This window comes from Salvia splendens, chromosome 15, assembly GCF_004379255.2.
Source record: "Salvia splendens isolate huo1 chromosome 15, SspV2, whole genome shotgun sequence".
NCBI classification, from domain to species: domain Eukaryota; kingdom Viridiplantae; phylum Streptophyta; class Magnoliopsida; order Lamiales; family Lamiaceae; genus Salvia; species Salvia splendens.
This window is the reverse complement of record NC_056046.1, coordinates 22378606-22398634: the sequence shown is the minus strand read 5'-3', so window position 1 is coordinate 22398634 and position 20029 is coordinate 22378606. Positions and strand designations below refer to the sequence as shown.

The 20029-nt window shown below is 49.0% G+C and overlaps 1 protein-coding gene across 1 annotated transcript; it reads left to right on the top strand.

The window, feature by feature from the left end:
* The first annotated feature begins 16858 nt into the window (after positions 1 to 16858).
* LOC121767189 (probable inactive receptor kinase At1g48480) lies at positions 16859 to 19370 on the top strand. Its single transcript, XM_042163406.1, has 2 exons — positions 16859 to 18255; positions 18530 to 19370. Exons 1-2 carry the CDS (start codon positions 16992 to 16994, stop codon positions 19129 to 19131), a joined length of 1866 nt encoding a protein of 621 aa, XP_042019340.1. The 5' UTR covers positions 16859 to 16991; the 3' UTR covers positions 19132 to 19370.
* Positions 19371 to 20029: the final 659 nt, after the last annotated feature.

Genomic DNA, 20029 nt, shown 5'->3' with positions numbered 1-20029 from the left:
CTTGATCTGGTTTTCAGCTTACAAATACAGACTTGCTATATGATATTTGATGTCTAGAGCGCTCTCTCTTAGTCTATCTGATCTAAGTTCTATTTATACATTGAACTAAGATCGTGGCTTGCATCACCACTAACTAGGTCGTGGCTTACATCATCACTAATTAGGTCGTGGCTTACATCACCACTAATTAGGTCGTGGCTTACATCACCACTAATTAGGTCGTGGCTTACATCATCAGTAATTAGGTCGTGGATGTCGTGGAGGTCATGAGATCCTGCATGGGTCCACTATCTCTTTGTTTGGTCCGCTATCCTGCATGAGATCCTGCATGAGTTGACACCACTATCTCCCAGTTCGGTCGAATAATGAGACCGAACTGCTGAACTATTGCCGAGCAGCTTTTGCCAATCTGAGAGTAGAGCTTGATTGGTCGGCTTTTACCGAGCTGTAGGCTGGGGCCGAACTCTTTGGTAATGCCGAACTGATACTCTTCCTTGGGTCGGCTTTTACCGAGCTGTAGGCTGGGGCCGAACTCTTTGGTAATGCCGAACTGATACTCTTCCTTGGGCTTTGGGCTGATGGGCCGTCACTGCTATTGGGCTTGTTTAGTTCGTACCCCATCACTACCCCCCCCGAAAAGCGAAGTGAATCACTTCGGCGAAGCGAGTCACTTCGGCATTCTGGATAAAGGTACGGGGAAGGCTGACGTCAGGGGACGTGCCTTGCGCGTGACTGCATTAAATGCGACAGTAAAATCCGGCCGTTGAATCCTGAAAAGGTGGGATTCGAAACGGTGCGATGATTTTGAAATCTTCTCCGAATCTGATAAATACGTCCTTTCTTCATCATTTGAACACTTTTGCTATTGCTTCTTCTGCATTCTCTCTCTTTTGCGTAAAAATTTCCTTCAGCTTTCAAGAATTTCTTCAGAATTTCTTCAGACTTTCAAAGAGTAAGAACTATGTCTTCTTCTTCTTCTTCTGAGTCAGGTAGCGGTAGGAAAGGGGATAAGGGGTCTTCTAGCCGGAAAGAATCCGGGGAGAAGACCGTAGAGTATTTTCACAGCATCTTGAGTAAGGATACTGTGATATCCCTACACGAAAAATATTTTTTTCCTGGGGGGAAGGTTGCGATTCCCGACGACCTTCATAGGGCTGACTCGCCGCCAGAGGGTTACGCCACCGTTTATGAAGCCGGCTTGGAATGCGGGCTTCGTTTCCCTCTTCCCCCTGCCTTTGTAGAGCTGCTTGATTTTTTCCAACTCCCTTTAGGTCAGGTGACTCCGAATTCTTGGAGGCACTTATCGGCCTTTGCTGCCGAACTGCGTAGGCTAGATAAGGATCTGTCTCTGAGGGCAATCCTTAATTTTTTCCAGTTTAAGAGGAAGGGATCTTGGTTTTACTTGATCCCTTTACAGCCTTTTAGGGCCTTCTGCAAAACCAAGTGGCCAAAGTGGCAACATCGCTTCTTTTTTTATAATAGGACAGCGGCTCCGGGCTTTCCCTGGAGAGGGCCGAAGTCCGTGATTCCTCATCCTCGGTTAGAACCGTTGGGCGAGCTCGAGGGCGAGCTCAATAAGATTCCTATGATTAGGAAGCAGTACCTGGAGTCTGGGCTCGTCAAGGGCGACTTCGTGTTCGACTCCTCGTCTTCGGACGAAGAGACCGAGGGTGAGGAATTCTTTTTTGTGCCTTACTGCTTTTGTGGCGAAAACTAACCTTGCTTTCTTGCTTTTTGGCAGTGAACATGCTAAATAAGATTAGCCGCAAATCCTCCGAGCTTAAGGAGCCGGAGAAACAGAAGGCTACCAGCTCGGCGCCTGATGCCGAGAAGAATCCGAAGAGGCAAAAGACCTCTTCTTCGGATCTAAAAAAGCCGGAGTCGACTTCGGCAAAGGGGAAGGGGAAGACCCAGAAGCCCCCAAGAGCGCCGGAGAGAGACATCGTCTTGGCGCCCCCTTCGGAGCATGTCTGTGAGCCTTTTGCATGGCCAACGGACTTTGCCGAGGTAACTTCTCTTCTTGATTCTTTGGCTTTGCTTCTTTCCTATGTTTTTTTGGTAGCCCCTCTGTTGACTCTTTCCTTTTTCCATTTTCAGAGGAATAGCATGCTCAGCAAGCTCGTCGCGGTCGAACTCTCTAAAGCGTCCAGCGACTATGCTGAGATGCAGAGGAAGTTGGCGGCTGCTCGTCACCAGGCCGAACAGGCTAAGGCAGACTTTGAGAAGGCCAGAGCTGCTAGGATCTCGGCCCAGGATGAAGCCCAGTTTGCCAAAAACCAGCTCGTCATCCAGCGAGAGCAGACGAAACGGAGGGATGCTGCCGCCGTGGTTGCCCAAGGGGAGGTTCTCCGTGCTTTCGCGGAGAAACTCTTTCTGAGCAATCAATTTTCGGCCTTTGTCGGTGATCTGCTGAAACTGATGACCGATAATGCCGAGCAGGGGCCCGAAGTCGTCCTGCCGTTGTACGGCCGAGAGATAGCAGCTCGTCTCCAGAGTCTGCCGCTCCTTGAGGAGCTTGCTTCGTCCTCGGTCCTGCTTTCTGCTGACCGAGTTCGTAGTTGCCGAGCTGACCGGGACGAGAATATGGAGGCTATCTTTGCCTCCTTAGGGCCAGTTTCACCCGCTCCAATTTTCCACGGAGAGGGTGAGACCGAGCAGCTTGATCAGCAGACCGGAGACAGGCAGACCGAGCAAGAGGTGCTGCTGATCGGTGATGGGGGCACCGAGCAGGCTGGGGGGAGCAGGGAGGCCGAGGCTGAAGCTGAGGCAGACAAGGAGAAGGAAGCTGAACCTCACCGAGGAGCCGGAGACGAAGCTGGCGGAGTATGATTTCGTCTCCCTTCTCTTAGTTTAATTTCTTCCTTGTTGTAAAATGGCCTTGAAGCCCTCCTTGTGTAAAATTTTTTTTCTTATGAATGAAAAAATTCTTCTTTCTACACTTGTGTCTTCGTATAGCTTTTCGTACTCTCTTTTACTCCTGTTGTGGTTTACTACCTGCTCAGTAAACTGAAATGCCGAACTGACATAGCTGCTTTGTATTCTTAACTCTTAAGGAGCTGGAGGTACTTCACTGGAAGCGGCTGTACTCTTCCGCTTTAGACGAAGCTGAGAAAAAAGCCATAGCTGACCAGATGAAGAATGACGAACTCTTGGCTTGTTTAGTGAAGCTGGAGGCCGACAATAAGGACTTAGAGTCCGAAAAGAAAGATCTGGAGGCCGAGCTGAATACTGCCGTCGCTGAGAGGACTGCGTATGAGGATTTCATCTGCAGGCGCGGGGGAATGACCATCTCTGAAGTTCAGGAACGAGTTGACGAACTGTGGGAGGAATATCATGTACTCCGGAGGAACAATGCGCTGGAGAGCTCGGCTTGCCAACAAGTCGTGAAATCATTGCGGCGCTGGGCTTCTCGGTACGACATCATTCTTTCCCGGCGTCCTTCAATTGAGAGATTCCTTAGGCAATTCCCGCCAACAGATGCTCGCACTCCAGCTCAAACCTCTGATTCACTTGCTCAAAACCCTACTCCAAGTCAGCAACGAACTCAGGAACAACCGGAGACGTCAAGACGAGGACGGACTGAAGTTCGCAGAGGAGCGGTGACTATGAGTGAGCAAGATCGGCAAATGATTCGTGAAGAGACTCTTCGCCGCCGAGGTGCTAGAGCTTCCCGGGCTCAGGGAAGAGGCGGTAGGTCGATTAGAGCATCTCGTCGACCTGCTTATTCTTCAACTGCCCGGAATGACCGAACTCGGCTTCACGAGGATTTTGTGAATAGATGGCTCAACTTTAGCAACCGTGGACAGTAGAATAGTCCTTTGTAATAGCGTAACGCCTTCTCGTAGGGCAGCGGAGTTGTATGCCGAACAAGTTTTAATAAATGAAATCTTCATTTCGCTTCTATCACTGCGTATTTACAGCTCAGCGAAAAAATTTCATCGTGCTCGTCCTCGGTCTTATGAAGTAAACTTCTTTGACCGGACTCGTCCTCGGTCTTATGAAGTAAGCTTCTTTGACCGGACTCGTCTTTGGTCTTATGAAGTAAACTTCTTTGACCGGACTTGGTCCTCGGTCTTATGAAATAAACTTCTTTGACCGGACTCGTCTTTGGTCTTATGAAGTAAACTTCTTTGACCGGACTCGTCTTTGGTCTTATGAAGTAAATTTCTTTGACCGGACTTGGTCCTCGGTCTTATGAAATAAACTTCTTTGACCGGACTCGTCTTTGGTCTTATGAAGTAAATTTCTTTGACCGGACTAAGCTTGTGTCCTAATTTGGCGAGTTTTATCGCTCGGATCGGACTTTCCCTTGTCCTAATTTGGGGATCGGACTTTCCCTTGTCCTAATTCGGCGAGTTTTATCGCGTGGATCGGACTTTCCCTTGTCCTAATTCGGCGAGTTTTATCGCGTGGATCGGACTTTCCCTTTGTTGCAGTTCGTTTCAGACGAACTGCTTGTTTCTTAAGCTGAATTGTGGTCTTGTATCCTCCTTAGAAGCTTGGACTCACAATCGTTGGCTTACATATGTTCTAAAAAGGGGATCAGCCTTCGAAGAACAAGATACCTCAGTAACATTTGTAAGAGACGACACGCACATAGACAGACAAAACGCACATAAAGACAAATAAAAAAGACGAAAAACAAGTAAAAAACAAAGAAAGCACATACCCCTAGGACCGAACTAGACACAAGACTGACTGACCGGACTGTCTCTTACAAATGGAACTTCTTGAGGTTGGAAATGTACCATGTTCGGGGTACTTGTTCTCCTGACATGTGAGTCAATTTGTAAGACCCTTTGCCGAGGACTTCTGACACCCGATATGGACCTTCCCATGTGGGTTCGAGTTTGCCCAGCTTTTCTGCTCGGCTTACTTCGTTGTTTCTCAAGACGAGATCTCCCACTTGAAATTGTAGCTTTTTCACCCTTTGGTTATAATACCGGGCTACTTGCTCCTTGTACTTGGCTGCTTTTATGCAGGCCAATTCTCTTCTTTCTTCGGCAAGATCTAGTTCGGCTCTCAGTCCGTCATCATTCATTTCTGAGGAGAAATTTAGAGTTCGGGGACTGGGTACGCCGATCTCAACCGGAATCACGGCGGGCGGGCGGCTTCTCAGGATTGAGACGTGGCCCCAATCGGTCTTGCACCGGAGTCCTTTGAATCCTTTCAAAAGGAGTTCGGCGAGGATGTCCCTGATCGCCAAAAGGAGTTCGGCGAGGATGTCCCTGATCGCTATGATCGGGCTTCCTCCTGTCTCCTCGGGATGAGCTGTCTAAAGACCGTTTGCGACGGTCTGCCTCATCGGCACGGGAGAACTGGTTCGCAATGTCCCACATCTCTTGAGCTGTTTGCGGACTGCATTCCACGAGCTTTCTGTAGAGAGCTCCGGGCAGGATTCCATTTTGGAATGCCGAAATGACAAGTAGATCATTGAGATCATCTACTTGTAGGCATTCCTTGTGGAATCTCGTCATAAAGTCGCTGATCTTTTCGTCGCGACCTTGACGTATAGAAAGCAGCTGAGCCGAAGTGATTCGGGCTTCCGCTTTCTGAAAGAACCTCCTGTGGAAAGCATCCATTAGATCTCGGTAAGATCTAATGCTGCCTTGGGGGAGGCTATCGAACCACCTCCTTGCGTTCCCGATAAGCAGCTCGGGAAACAGCTTGCACATATGGACCTCATTGAGACCCTGGTTCGCCATGTTGTACTGATAGCGTCCCAGGAAGTCATGAGGATTCACTAACCCGTCATAAGTCATCGACGGAGTTCGGTAGTTCTGTGGCAAGGGAGTTCGGGTGATATCGTCCGAGAACGGAGTCTTCAATGCTCCGTACATGGCGAACCCGACATCTCTTCGGTATGGAGGAGATGGAGTTCTCCTGTGATTCCGGTACCGAGGATGAACAGGAACATGTCGGGGTTGAGGATTCTTCTTCCTAGAAGACACGGCACTACTGCGGTAGTGACTTTCATGTCTGGATGAGGAGGGAGAATCCACCGTTTTCGTCTCCGGCTTTTGGCCCTTTTGCAGGAAAATTAAGAACTCTTCCTGCTTCTCGGCCAAAAACAACTTGACAGCCTCGTTCAAATCGGGCTGCTGGGAAGACTCGGTGCGATGAGTCTTTGAGCGGCTTGTTCCTTCTCCGTGAGAACTAGAAGTAGATTTCTCCCGAGGCTGTTTTCCAGACCTGCGGGCTGGACTAGCTTCCTCATGGTTATCACGGACGGAAGCACGGGTATTATGTGATCTGGTATGCATTTTTTTGGTGGAAGAGGATCAAAAACTCGCTTTTATCACAGATTTGGTTCTCTGTTTCCCACAGACGGCGCCAGTGATGGGTGGACGAATTTTTGATGGTAGTGAATGCGGGTAAAAAATATAGATCACGACACAGGGAATTACGTGGTTCGATTTACTGAGGTAAATCTACGTCCACGGGAAGAAAGGAGGGCAAGATTGTATTGCTTGATCTGGTTTTCAGCTTACAAATACAGACTTGCTATATGATATTTGATGTCTAGAGCGCTCTCTCTTAGTCTATCTGATCTAAGTTCTATTTATACATTGAACTAAGATCGTGGCTTGCATCACCACTAACTAGGTCGTGGCTTACATCATCACTAATTAGGTCGTGGCTTACATCACCACTAATTAGGTCGTGGCTTACATCACCACTAATTAGGTCGTGGCTTACATCATCAGTAATTAGGTCGTGGATGTCGTGGAGGTCATGAGATCCTGCATGGGTCCACTATCTCTTTGTTTGGTCCGCTATCCTGCATGAGATCCTGCATGAGTTGACACCACTATCTCCCAGTTCGGTCGAATAATGAGACCGAACTGCTGAACTATTGCCGAGCAGCTTTTGCCAATCTGAGAGTAGAGCTTGATTGGTCGGCTTTTACCGAGCTGTAGGCTGGGGCCGAACTCTTTGGTAATGCCGAACTGATACTCTTCCTTGGGTCGGCTTTTACCGAGCTGTAGGCTGGGGCCGAACTCTTTGGTAATGCCGAACTGATACTCTTCCTTGGGCTTTGGGCTGATGGGCCGTCACTGCTATTGGGCTTGTTTAGTACGTACCCCATCACCCACCCATTAGCTGAGGTGGCAAATTAATGCGTAAGTGGATTGTCAGGGCTTCTCAGAAAGTTGATGTGCAATTCACCGGCATCTAAACAAAACAACGTCGTTTTGTTTTGTAAATTGTAAACCAACGACGCCGTTTAATTTTCTTCCTCATTTAAACAGATTTGTCTTCTTCATTGCGGTGAGTGATTGGAGTTTTTTTTCTTTGAGCATCAGCAACGGTGGACGTCCACGCGGAATTCCCACCGGCATGCAGGAATTCTGTGGCAGACGTCAGCCTTTGTGCGTCCCTTCCACGGATACGGAATTCCGCGAAGGAATTCGCAGTTCAACGGGGAATTTCGTGCGGACGTCCGCCATTGCGTTGACACCAACAGAATTCCCCGCGGAATTCCCGTTTAATGCATTAAATGTTTTTTTTCGATTCCTATATATACATCCCGTTGAACTTCATTTCATTCACACCACTTGTATTAACAAGTTTCTCTCTCTCTAAATTTCTTTTATATATCCGTAATGGCCGGTAGTGGTAGTGGTAGTGGTAGTGATGGTGGTAGTGGTAGTGGTATAGTGGTGGACATTATGAACTCATGATACGGATGATACACGCACGTGTGCGGGAGGCCGCGGAGAGGGAGGAACAAGCGGCCTCGGCGCCGGCGGTGCCTCGACCCATCCATCGTCGCACTATAGTGCCCCGGGATCACCTCGCTGCCCACAGGCGGTTGTACGAGGATGATACGAGACCCCCGACACCTGACGCAACAGCGGAGCCGCATGCCGAGCTGGAGCATGCCGAGCTGGATCATGCCGAGCTGGAGCATGCCGAGCTGGAGCATGCCTAGCTGGAGGCGACAACAGCCGAGCAGCACGACGCAGCGCTTCCGGAGCCGAGCAGCACGACGCAGCCGAACAGCACGACGCAATGCGTGAATGACCGAAGTGACGAATTGATTGTGTCGAAGAGATCCTTGAGACCGAGAGACAAGCTCAAGGCGCCGAACAAGTTCAAGAATTAGCCGATTCTTTTTGTTTCCTTTTTATTTCTTTCCTTTTATGTTTTGGTATTTTTGAAACATTAATTTACTTATTGTTGAGTCGGGCCTGATTTATAAGCCCCGTTCGGGTTTTCTTTGCGGTTCTTTCCCGGATGAATTAGGATACGTCGAACCGCCCTAGGGTTTCTAGTATAAAATAGGGTATTTCATCAACACATTATTTTTATGAATGAAATATTTTCCCTAAACCTATCTTGTGAAACAAGCAATTATCTTTACGTTTCTTGTTGCTTTGGGGAAGACGTCCACCAAATCAGCGAGGTTTCGGTCAGTTTCCGCGAGTTTGTCGTGGGAATTGCTCGTTGTTCCGTCGAGAAGGAAGATCACGGAGCCGTTGCGGAGCACGTCCGTAACATCTGGTGCTTTCATCCCGATAACTCAACATCTTCTTGATTACGTAAGCGATGGCGGGAGAATTTCCGCATGCAGGGACCTCGTCGGGGCTGCAATTGGGCCCTGCGCGGCAGAGGAACCCAGGAGACGTCGACGGGAGACAACCGCACGTCGACCCAGTCACGTTAGGGTTTGCGCAGTTGAACGCGAGATTTGATACGATGGATCGTCGGGTCGACAACTTGGAACGACGACCGGCGCCGCAGGTAGAGAGCCACGAGCCCGATTGGGATGAAGCCGACCACTCGTGGGAGGATTACCGCGGGAATGGTCGGAGCGGCCGTGAGGAGTATGACCGCCCCTACCGCCAGCAGAGTCGGGGTCGTGGTCGCCCTAATCGAGGTGGCCGCGGAGATCGTTTTGGGGAGGGAGTGCTCCCAGGCCGAGGAAGCCGTCCTGGTCAGCGTCGGGACGATGCAGCGTATAGAACGGGTCGCCGTCGGGATAATTGGGACCTACCGCAGAGACACGAGGAGGGGGACGATGAAGGGTACGAAGAGCGCGGGGTTACCTGTTGGGATCCACCCCTAAATCGGGAACGCCTCAACCGCCAGGGAGCGGATTATTCATCCGGCGTGAAGATGGACGCACCTCACTTTAATGGGGTGGACGCACCGAATTGGATCTCTCGCGTCCAATACTATTTTGATCACAAGCGGGTTCCGGAGGCGGAGCGCTTACATTATGTAGTTATGCTTTTCGACCCTCCCGCGTCGGAGTGGATATTCAATTATCGGGCGACAAATGGATTTGTTACGTGGCCAGATTTTTTGGACGATGTTAGGCATCGATTTGACCCCCAGAGCTTCAGGAACTACACGGGTTTGATCGCCAAACTGGTTCAAACGACCACCGTAGCGGAATATCACGCGACGTTCGAACGGTATCTCAATAGGGTGACCGATCTATCGGAATCGGCATTGATTCCAATCTTTATTCAAGGGTTGAAGCAGCCTCTGCAAGAGAAGGTCGAATTGCAGCACCCCGAGTCACTGGCCGAGGCAATGGCCCTGGCATTGCGTTTAGCCGCAACACACGAGGAACGTCCACAGCACACGTCGTCGTATCAACGTCGACCATGGCAGGGCAAGGATCAACGGGCCATTCCAACCCCTGTTTCTCACCAGGCCGCCGTGCCCCATCCACAGGATTCGCTGGTCCGGGAGGTGGACATGTCACGGATATACCCGGTGAGGGTGTCGAATGCAGAGAAATCGGAGCGTGCCCGTCGCGGCCTCTGTTATCATTGCCCCGAGAAGTGGGTCGCCGGCCACGTGTGTAAAGTCAAGTTGCTTTGCTATATGGATGACGAGGGGGCCGAACCGCACGAGGCAGGTGCCGGAGAGCAGGTTCCGGAGGAGGAATTAATTACTGCAGACTTATCACACCTTCACGCCTTGGATGGCCGTGGGAGCTCCAAGCCGTTTATTGTCCAGGGGACGTTGGGTGATACTCCCGTCCGGGTATTGATAGACACAGGGGCGACACTAGACTTCCTCCACCCAAGGATTGCGGAGAGGCTACAATTGGAACTGACTCCGATTAGACCTTTTCGAGTGCTCGTGGGCAATGGTGCATCCCTGTTGTGTACCCATATCTCGCGGGGCACGAAGCTAGCTCTGCAGGGTAGTGTCTTTGTGGTGGATCTGCATGTTCTCGCCCACCATGGGCCGGATGTGATATTAGGGATGCACTGGTTGGAATCCATAGGGAAAGTGTCGGCAGATTTTGTCAGGAAAACGCTGGAATTTACTCAAGAGGGTCGGACGGTGTTTTTGCAAGGATTGATGCCGGGCCCGAAGCAGATTTCGCTTCACTCGTTGTACACACTAGCGACGCAACCGGCGGACCACGAATTCTATGAAATCGTGCCAATCCACACCTCATCCGGGGCGGGGGAGGCCGAGAGTATGGAGTTTTTTCCGCAGGACCTGCCAGCCAAGGTACTGGAGGTATTGACGGCGCACCGGGCGGTGTTTGAGCAGCCCCGCGGCGTCCCACCGGCACGTTCGTTCGATCACCGGATTCATCTTTTACCAGGGACGCGGCCAATCAATGTTCGACCTTATAGGTATCCCTACTTCCAGAAAACGGAAATTGAGAAGCAGGTCCGCGATATGTTGGACCAGGGTATCATCCGCCACAGTCGCAGCCCTTTCTCGTCCCCGGTATTGTTGATCCGCAAGAAGGACGGCACGTTTCGCTTTTGTATCGATTACCGCGCCCTCAATAAGGCAACCGTCCCGGATCACTTTCCCATACCTACGGCAGAGGAATTGTTTGACGAGCTGGGCAGTGCGAAGTATTTTACAAAATTGGATCTTCGCTCGGGGTATCATCAGATTCGAATGAGTGAGGATGACATCTTTAAGACGGCCTTCAGGACTCATGACGGCCATTTCGAGTTTCTCGTGATGCCGTTCGGCCTTACAAACGCGCCTTCCACCTTTCAGGCAGCGATGAATTCTATCTTTCAGCCGCTGCTCAGGCAGTGTGTTATTGTGTTCTTCGACGATATACTGATTTACAGCCCGTCCCTCGAGCGGCATGGCCGCCATTTGAAAGCAGTACTGCAGCTCCTTCACGCAAATAATTTTTTCGTCAAGCTTTCCAAATGCTCATTTTGTAGTGTGTCTGTGGAGTACTTGGGGCACATCATTGACGACGGCAAACTCAAGGCCGACCCAGCTAAAATAGATGCAATGACGTCATGGCCCACACCGACGACTGTAAAGCAGCTACGGGGCTTCTTGGGTCTGACAGGCTATTATCGTCGCTTCGTCGCTCATTACGCAACGATAGCGGCCCCTTTGACGGACTTGCTAAAAAAAGAGGCTTTTCGGTGGTCCACGGAGGCCGAGACCGCTTTCGCCTCTTTGAAATCGGCAATGACTTCAGCACCGGTCCTGCAACTGCCGAACTTCACCTTGCCGTTTTGCGTGGAAACGGACGCTTGTGAGGTCGGAATTGGAGCGGTACTAATGCAGCTCGACCACCCGATTGCATTTTTTAGTAAGAAATTGGGGCCTCGCAGAAGAGTAGCGTCAACATATCATAAGGAATTATATGCTATTGTGGAGGCCGTGCAAAAGTGGCGACAATATTTGTTGGGGCGCGAGTTCATTATTCGCACTGATCAGAAGAGTCTAAAAGAATTGCTGCAGCAGGTAGTGCAGACACCAGACCAACAGCTGTATGTCCGGAAACTTATGGGGTACAAATTCGTGATAGAATATAAACGTGGAATCACAAATAAGGCAGCAGACGCCTTGTCCCGCCAACACGACACGTCGGGGGGACAGACCGACGGTATCCCCAGGGAGTCGCCTCGCGCCAAGGATCGGACGACAGTAACCGACGACCAGCTGCTCGTTGCGCTGGCCCGACCAGTACCGGATGTAATGCGAGTTCTGCAAGAGGAGACCGCATCACTGCCCGATTTGGTCGAATTAACGTCGAAAATCAAGTCTGGTGACGCCCCCCCTCATTTGACGTGGGCGGATGGCCTCATATATTATCATCGGAGGGTGCTTGTGAGTACGGAGTCCAAGACAAAGCGGACATTGCTGAAAGAGCACTATTGTGCGCCGTCGGCGGGACACCCGGGCCACGAGAGGACGTTCCGTCTTCTGGCAAGTAGTTTTTATTGGCCAAAAATGCGCAAGGACGTGGTGACATTTGTTAATGAATGTGTGGTGTGTCAATCCACGAAATATTCGACCCGCAAACCAGCGGGTTTATTGCAGCCACTCCCGGTCCCATCGCAAGTTTGGGAAGATGTCTCCATGGATTTCGTCACTGGGCTCCCACAATCCCGCGGGTATACGGTCATCATGGTAGTGGTGGATAGGCTTTCAAAGTATGCTCACTTTGCCCCCCTCCCCACCAAGTTCGACGCTCTCCGAGTAGCGCACCTTTTCGTTAATACAGTGGTGCGGCACCACGGTTTCCCTACGACATTAGTCTCGGATAGAGACTCGGTGTTCCTTAATGCAACCTGGGAGGAAATGATGCGGTTGAGTGGGACCAAACTTCACTTCTCCACGGCGTACCATCCGCAGTCGGACGGGCAGACGGAGGTCCGTAACCGGGGTCTGGAGCAGTATTTGCGTGCGTTTGTTTCTGATACGCCCTCGAAATGGACAAATTTTCTCCCGTGGGCGGAGCTCGCTCTCAATTGTTTTCACCACTCTGGGTTGGGCACGTCACCGTATCGCGCTTTGTATGGGAGAGAGCCTCCATCCCTGGTCGCAGCCCCTCCATCGGCAAAGACACCACCTAACGTCGCAGACATTATCAAGCAGCGAGGGGAGTTGTTGGTCACCCTCCGGCGTAACCTTTTGCGCGCTCAGCAGCGTATGGCAGACGTGGCGAACCGGCACCGTCGCCACGTCGAGTTTGAGGTCGGGGATATCGTCTGGCTTAAGCTGCAACCGTACCGACAACATTCGGTTGCGAAGCCACTATCAGCTAAGCTAGCCCCGAGGTTCTATGGGCCTTTTGAAGTGCTGGAGAGGGTTGGCCCAGTAGCCTACAGATTGCGCCTCCCAGATGGAAGTCGGATCCACAATGTGTTCCACGTAAGTCTATTGCGGGAGTTTGTGGAGGGGGAAGGTGATGTAGACGGGGTGAAACTCCCCCCGGAGTTCGTTGGAAATAGGCCGGTGGCACGGCCAGTAACGTTGCTGGAAGAACGCGTGAGTTGGCGCGAGGGCCGACCAGAGAAGCAATGCCTGGTGCAGTGGGAAGATGATGCGTCCACGCCAACGTGGGAGCCGATTGAGGCGATTGGTAGGCAGTTCCCGGGGGTTCGCCTTGTGGACAAGGCGATTTTTACCGGAGGGGGGGTTGATACGAGACCCCCGACACCTGACGCAACAGCGGAGCCGCATGCCGAGCTGGAGCATGCCGAGCTGGATCATGCCGAGCTGGAGCATGCCGAGCTGGAGGCGACAACAGCCGAGCAGCACGACGCAGCGCTTCCGGAGCCGAGCAGCACGACGCAGCCGAACAGCACGACGCAATGCGTGAATGACCGAAGTGACGAATTGATTGTGTCGAAGAGATCCTTGAGACCGAGAGACAAGCTCAAGGCGCCGAACAAGTTCAAGAATTAGCCGATTCTTTTTGTTTCCTTTTTATTTCTTTCCTTTTATGTTTTGGTATTTTTGAAACATTAATTTACTTATTGTTGAGTCGGGCCTGATTTATAAGCCCCGTTCGGGTTTTCTTTGCGGTTCTTTCCCGGATGAATTAGGATACGTCGAACCGCCCTAGGGTTTCTAGTATAAAATAGGGTATTTCATCAACACATTATTTTTATGAATGAAATATTTTCCCTAAACCTATCTTGTGAAACAAGCAATTATCTTTACGTTTCTTGTTGCTTTGGGGAAGACGTCCACCAAATCAGCGAGGTTTCGGTCAGTTTCCGCGAGTTTGTCGTGGGAATTGCTCGTTGTTCCGTCGAGAAGGAAGATCACGGAGCCGTTGCGGAGCACGTCCGTAACAGAGGATTACTTTGCGCCGGAGCCACGGTTTGGGGAGAACCTATTCCAGCGACGGTTTAAGATGCATCGGCCGCTCTTTATGCGTATTGTGGGCGCTTTGGAGCGTCGATACGGGTATTTTAGGGTGCGGGAGGATGCGGCTGGTAAACCTGGCCACACACCGATTCAGAAGTGCACTGCCGCAATTAGGCAGTTGGCATACGGAGGTTCGACCGACATGTTCGACGAGTACCTCCTCATCGGCGAGACGACTGCGCGGGACTGCCTAAAGTATTTTTGTCAGGGCGTTAGAGAGATATTCAGGGATAGGTATCTTTGGAAGCCTACCCCCGAAGATTGTCAGGCTCTACTGGATATGCACGGGAATCAGCACGGGCTTCCGGGGATGTTAGGCAGCATAGATTGTATGCACTGGGAATGGAAGAACAGCCCCTCTGCCTGGAAAGGGATGTACACTACTGGTTTCAAGGCCAAGAATCCCACGATGATCCTTGAAGCGGTAGCTGATTACCGACTGTGGATTTGGCATGACTATTTTGGAGTAGCCGGGTCGAACAACGATATCAACGTCCTTCAGTCGTCGCACCTTTTAAACGACCAGTGCATGGGCATTGGTTCGGCTGTCAACTTCATCGCCAAAGGCAACCAACACAACATGGGCTATTATTTGGCGGATGGGATATACCCTATGTGGCCCGTCTTTGTGAAAACGATCAGGTGCCTAGCAAATGAAAAGAAGATATATTTTACGGGTCGCCAAGAGGCAGCGAAGGGGCCCGCACGGCTGTGGTACGTTGACAGCATCGCCGACATCATGCACAACATGATTGTCGAAGATGAAAGTCCAACACTGACTGATTGGACCAACGATGACGCGGATGCTGCAGGTCCAAGCCACGGCGTGGCCACTGGCAATGTCCGCATGGGGATACCCCACGACGATGTCGATCGAGTCAGTGCATTCGCGGACATGCGCAAAAAACAAGCCTATGTTCGACTCCAGAACGATATTAGTGAAGAAGTATGGCAGCGGAGGGGTCGTCGTTGATGTGGTGGTGAGCATTATTGAAATTTATTTTTTAATTTGGTGAAATGTACTTTTCTTTTTTTTATTAATGGAATATTTTTCCCTATTTGTGTCGACTATTTAATTCCGTAAATTTCTTACTTCCGAAATTGTTTAATTTGTGAATTTGTGAATTTTTTTTATTGTGAGAATTCCTTCGGGAATTCCGCGGGGAATTCCGCCACTGTGCAGTGGGAATTCCGTATGACGTGGCAGTGCAGTGGAAAGTCCGTATGACGTGGCAGAAGGTGTTTTTAGGAATTCCGCACCGCTGCTCTTACATTAGGGTTCACGATTCATAGTGCAGATTCAGGGTTTGATTCCATATTTAGGATGTCTTCATCGTGGAGCATCAGCTCGGGCTTTTAGTGCAGCTGGTCTCCTAGGAGAATCGGTCTATGTAAAAAGATTCTCGTCTCACTTTTTTCATGCATGGGATTGAAGTCGATCTTGTAACGTCGCAGACCGATGCTAATCTCGGACGGCGTTATTCTCGTTTTAATGTCGACCAACGCGAGGGGACGGACCACTGCTTCATTGTCACATATCAGTAGAAGACAGAAGAAAAGAAGAATGGGCCGATGCATTTTGAATTTTAATGGGAATAAAATCTTTTTATTTAGGGAAATAATGGATGAAAACGTTTTTCAGTTTGTTAAAACGATTTGCTAACTAGATTTAGGAAATGAAAACTTTTTTAATTTAATTTGCCAACTAGATTTAGTTTTGTCAACTCAACATGGATGTTCTTTTAATGTAGTCAGAATCCATCGTCACCTAAAAGACTCGCCAGCATACTTCCCCCAAGAGCTGCTCCGCGCGACAAGAGCAATGCAACGCTGGCTCGTTGCTGGGCCGTCCTAGTGAGATGAGTCCGAGCCCACGACGAGCCACGTTACGAATGATCTAATGATTAAAGTAGCATAATCAAAGTTATATGTACTTAATGTAATTCATAAAAAAAAGATATTAATTTCTATGGAAGGCCCAAAATATAATTAAGGTTAAATATTTAAATCAAATCAAAGCCTTTTCCGGAACTTGTATGTTTCATGCTTTTGGCCGGCACATATTTGAAGATATATCATGTTCTTGGTCATGGTTGTTATAATTGTGTTTGTGTGCCACATAAATAACTACCAATAATTTTGATAGAATAGCATGTAATTTGGTAGGAGATACATACTCCACCTTTGCATAGAGAATTTTCTATAAGTAACGGAGTGAAATCGCATACCTTTGCATCAAAATGATGAAATATTTATAAGAGATGAGAGATACAGAAGAGAGGCCTTATAATGAATAAAATAAAATATAATGTTAATAAAAGTCGGCGGCAAAACAAAATAAAACCTTATAATTCAAGAGCTGGAAACATAAGTATAATCGATTATTAATAGAAAAAAGTGGGTATTATTTGTTAAAAATATAAAGATACCATGTGGTAAAAGGATACCACTTTTAGCAGCGGCGATAATATAATTATAATTATCAATCATGATACTTGGGCATAATTTTGCCATATCAACCGGTTATATCATTTATTACTCTAAACACAAGCGTTAAAAAATTATTAATCCAATTTTTGATATCTATATTCTTGTAATGATTATCGTATCGAATTTGTGGTATCTCCAATTAACGTAAAATATTAAGCATTAGACATTAATTGATCAGGTGCAATAAGTAGCGTGGGCCCCAATAAGAGTAACATGGGTTTGTATAATTTTATATCCAACAACGGCTTCTCTGTCTCTAAACTGCACAAGTTCACTGTATAATCTCTCTCAATTTGATAAGAGCAAAGCTAACAGCAATGTCGCGATAAAGATTTCCTCCTAAATTCCGCGATATTGCCTACATTTGTTCCAAGATGAATCATCCAACGAGCATCCGCCACCTCCTCCTATTGCTAGCCACGGTGCTCCTCTTCCCTTCCGCCGCGCCGGACATCGCCTCCGACCGCGCCGCCCTCCTCGCCCTCCGCTCCGCCGTGGGCGGCCGCGTCCTCCTCTGGAACCTCTCCAGCCCCACCCCCTGCGCCTGGTCCGGCGTCAATTGCTCCCCCGACAACTCCTCCGTCGTCGAGCTCCATTTCCCCGGAATGGGCCTCTCCGGCGAGCTCCCCCCCAAATCCTTCTCCAACATGACCAATCTACAGACGCTCAGCCTCCGCTACAACGCCCTCTCCGGCCCCCTCCCGCCGGACCTCTTCACCTCCCTCACCTCCCTCCGCAATCTCTACTTGCAGCACAATTTCTTCACCGGCCAACTTCCCCAAACCCTCTTTTCCCTCACCTCGCTAGTGAGGCTCAATTTAGCAGAGAACAACTTCTCCGGCCCGATTTCGCCGGGTTTTACCAATTTTACCCGATTAGGCACGCTCTATCTGCAGAGCAACCATTTCTCCGGCCCGATCCCCGCCTTGGATCTGCCCTCGTTAGTTCAATTCGACGTTTCCAACAATAACCTAACCGGCTCCATACCCAATTCCCTTTCTAAACACCCTAAATCCTCATTCCTCGGCAATTCACTCTGCGGCGATCCTCTCAATTCATGCGGAATCGCTAATCCGAAGAAGAAGAAGCTCTCCGCCGGCGCGATTGCCGGCATTGTAATCGGCTCCGTCGTCGCGCTTTTCGCGATCCTGCTCCTCCTCTTCTGCTTGTGTAGGAAGCGCTCCAGATCCAAGGACGAACACGTGGCGAATGCGAAGGAAGTCGAGGCTCCTCCTCCGCCGATTCCGCCGCCTAAATCGGCGGAGAGCCTTTTTGCGGCGGCGGGGAAGGAGAAGGAGGTGGTGGTGGAGGGTGATTTGAAGAAAGGGCTGGTTTTCTTCGGGAAAACAGGGTGGGACATTGAATTGGAGGATCTGTTGAAGGCTTCGGCGGAGGTTTTGGGGAAGGGGACGTTCGGGACGGCGTATAAGGCCGTGCTGGAGATGGGGCTGGCCGTGGCCGTGAAGCGGCTGAGGGATGTGACCATGCCGGAGAAGGAGTTCAGGAAGAAGATGGAGGAGATTGGGAGAATGGATCATCCCAATTTGGTGGCGTTGAGAGCTTATTACTACAATGGAGAGGAGAAGCTTCTTGTTTATGAGTACCTCCCATTGGGAAGCTTATCTGCCCTCTTACATGGTAATTTTCTTCATTAATTTCTGATTTTGATTCAATATTGTGTTTGTTAGATGCTGATTAACATAGTACATTTCTGTCTTGCATTAGTTATAGTTAAAAAAATTGATCTTTTTGTAGTATTTCATTCAAATCTTGTCCTCTCTTGAGACAGACTTGTCCCATTATATTTGTATTGTGTAGAATCTTGGCACATTGCATTCAAATTAAATTAGCCTTCTTTCTTTAGCAATTGTGTATAAAGAGCTGAAAATGTGATTCGTCGCCGGTGTTGCAGGAAACAAGGGAGCGAGCAGGACGCCATTGAACTGGGAGACGAGGGTGGCCATCGCGCTAGGAGCCGCGAAGGGAGTTTCGTACCTTCACTCGCAAGGACCAACCGTCTCCCACGGCAACATCAAGTCGTCGAACATTCTCCTCACAAAGTCATACGAAGGTCGCGTCTCGGACTTTGGCCTCGCGCAGCTCGCGGGCCCTGCTGCCGCTCCCAACCGCGTCGCGGGATACAGGGCACCGGAGGTGACGGATCCCCACCGAGTCTCCCAGAAGGCGGACGTGTACAGCTTTGGCGTGTTGCTGCTGGAGCTGCTGACGGGGAAGGCTCCAACGCACACGCTGGTGAACGAGGAGGGCGTGGATCTCCCGCGGTGGGTCCAGTCCGTGGTCCGGGAGGAGTGGACGGCGGAGGTGTTCGATCTCGAGCTCCTCCGCTACCAGAACGTCGAGGAGGACATGGTGCAGCTGTTGCAGCTCGCGGTGGACTGCACAGCGCAGTACCCGGACAAGCGCCCCTCGATGGATGATGTGGTCATGAAAATCGAGGAGCTGTGCCGTCCGAGCGGAGGCGGCGATGGCGTGGACGTCTTTGAGGAGTCGTGATTGATCTAGCCGGAAAATTGGTGGTTTATTTGTTTGTTCATTCTTGAAATGTAATATTTGATTGAGGAATTTCACACAATTTCATTCTTATATTTTGAAATTTTCTTGTAATATTTTGTTGCTTATTTGCCTTGTTGTAGGAGAATAGATTGTTTTTTGATTATTCTTGGTGGTTGTCTGAACTGTAAAATGAGTATGAATTTATTCTTGTTGAGCTGGCGGTGACCTTTTAATGTAAAGATTTCTTCCCAAATACAAATGCACATGACCACCACACACTAACTCATCATATTCTGTTGTCAATGTCGATTTATTTGCAGAAATATATTACTTCTACATCGTGACACCAACTACTACATTGTAGTGTGAAGTTATTATTGTTTTGTCTTTTAAAATTATGGGTCGCTTTCAGCCCTTTTAGGTCTGATGGTAGTAAGCCCTTTTCAATTGTTCCGTTTTCTTAACGTTTAAAAGGTCAAAAAGTCAAGAATCTATATTCCATCCATGTTATTTTCCGCAAATCACAATAGGTTACACCCTTTGTCCCTTAAATTTTATTACACTTTGACCTAGTATTAGTTTTAAAAAATATAATAGAAAGTGAGTTAATAAGTTATTGAAATGTGGATCATACTTTTCTATATTAGTTTTATAATAAAATATGAATGAGAATGAGTTAGTGGATATGAAGTCTACTCCCAAAAATGTAAAAAGTGAAAATTTTGAGGGACAGACAGAAAATGAAAAAAATGTGACAAACTTTCTGGGACGGATGAAGTATTATTACAATTAGTTAAATTTGTTCGACGGTTAATTTTTTCCGTTTTATTAACGGATTTGATTTGATATATTTTACCTCTATATCTAATTATACATAATTTTTGAAATTAATTATTAT

Bases quoted from the DNA above. Each gene is read 5' to 3' on its own strand.
- LOC121767189 (XM_042163406.1), top strand. From the start codon at position 16,992: ATGAATCATCCAACGAGCATCCGCCACCTCCTCCTATTGCTAGCCACG. The intron at 18,256-18,529 runs GTAATTTTCTTC...CCGGTGTTGCAG, and splicing joins CTTATCTGCCCTCTTACATG to GAAACAAGGGAGCGAGCAGG.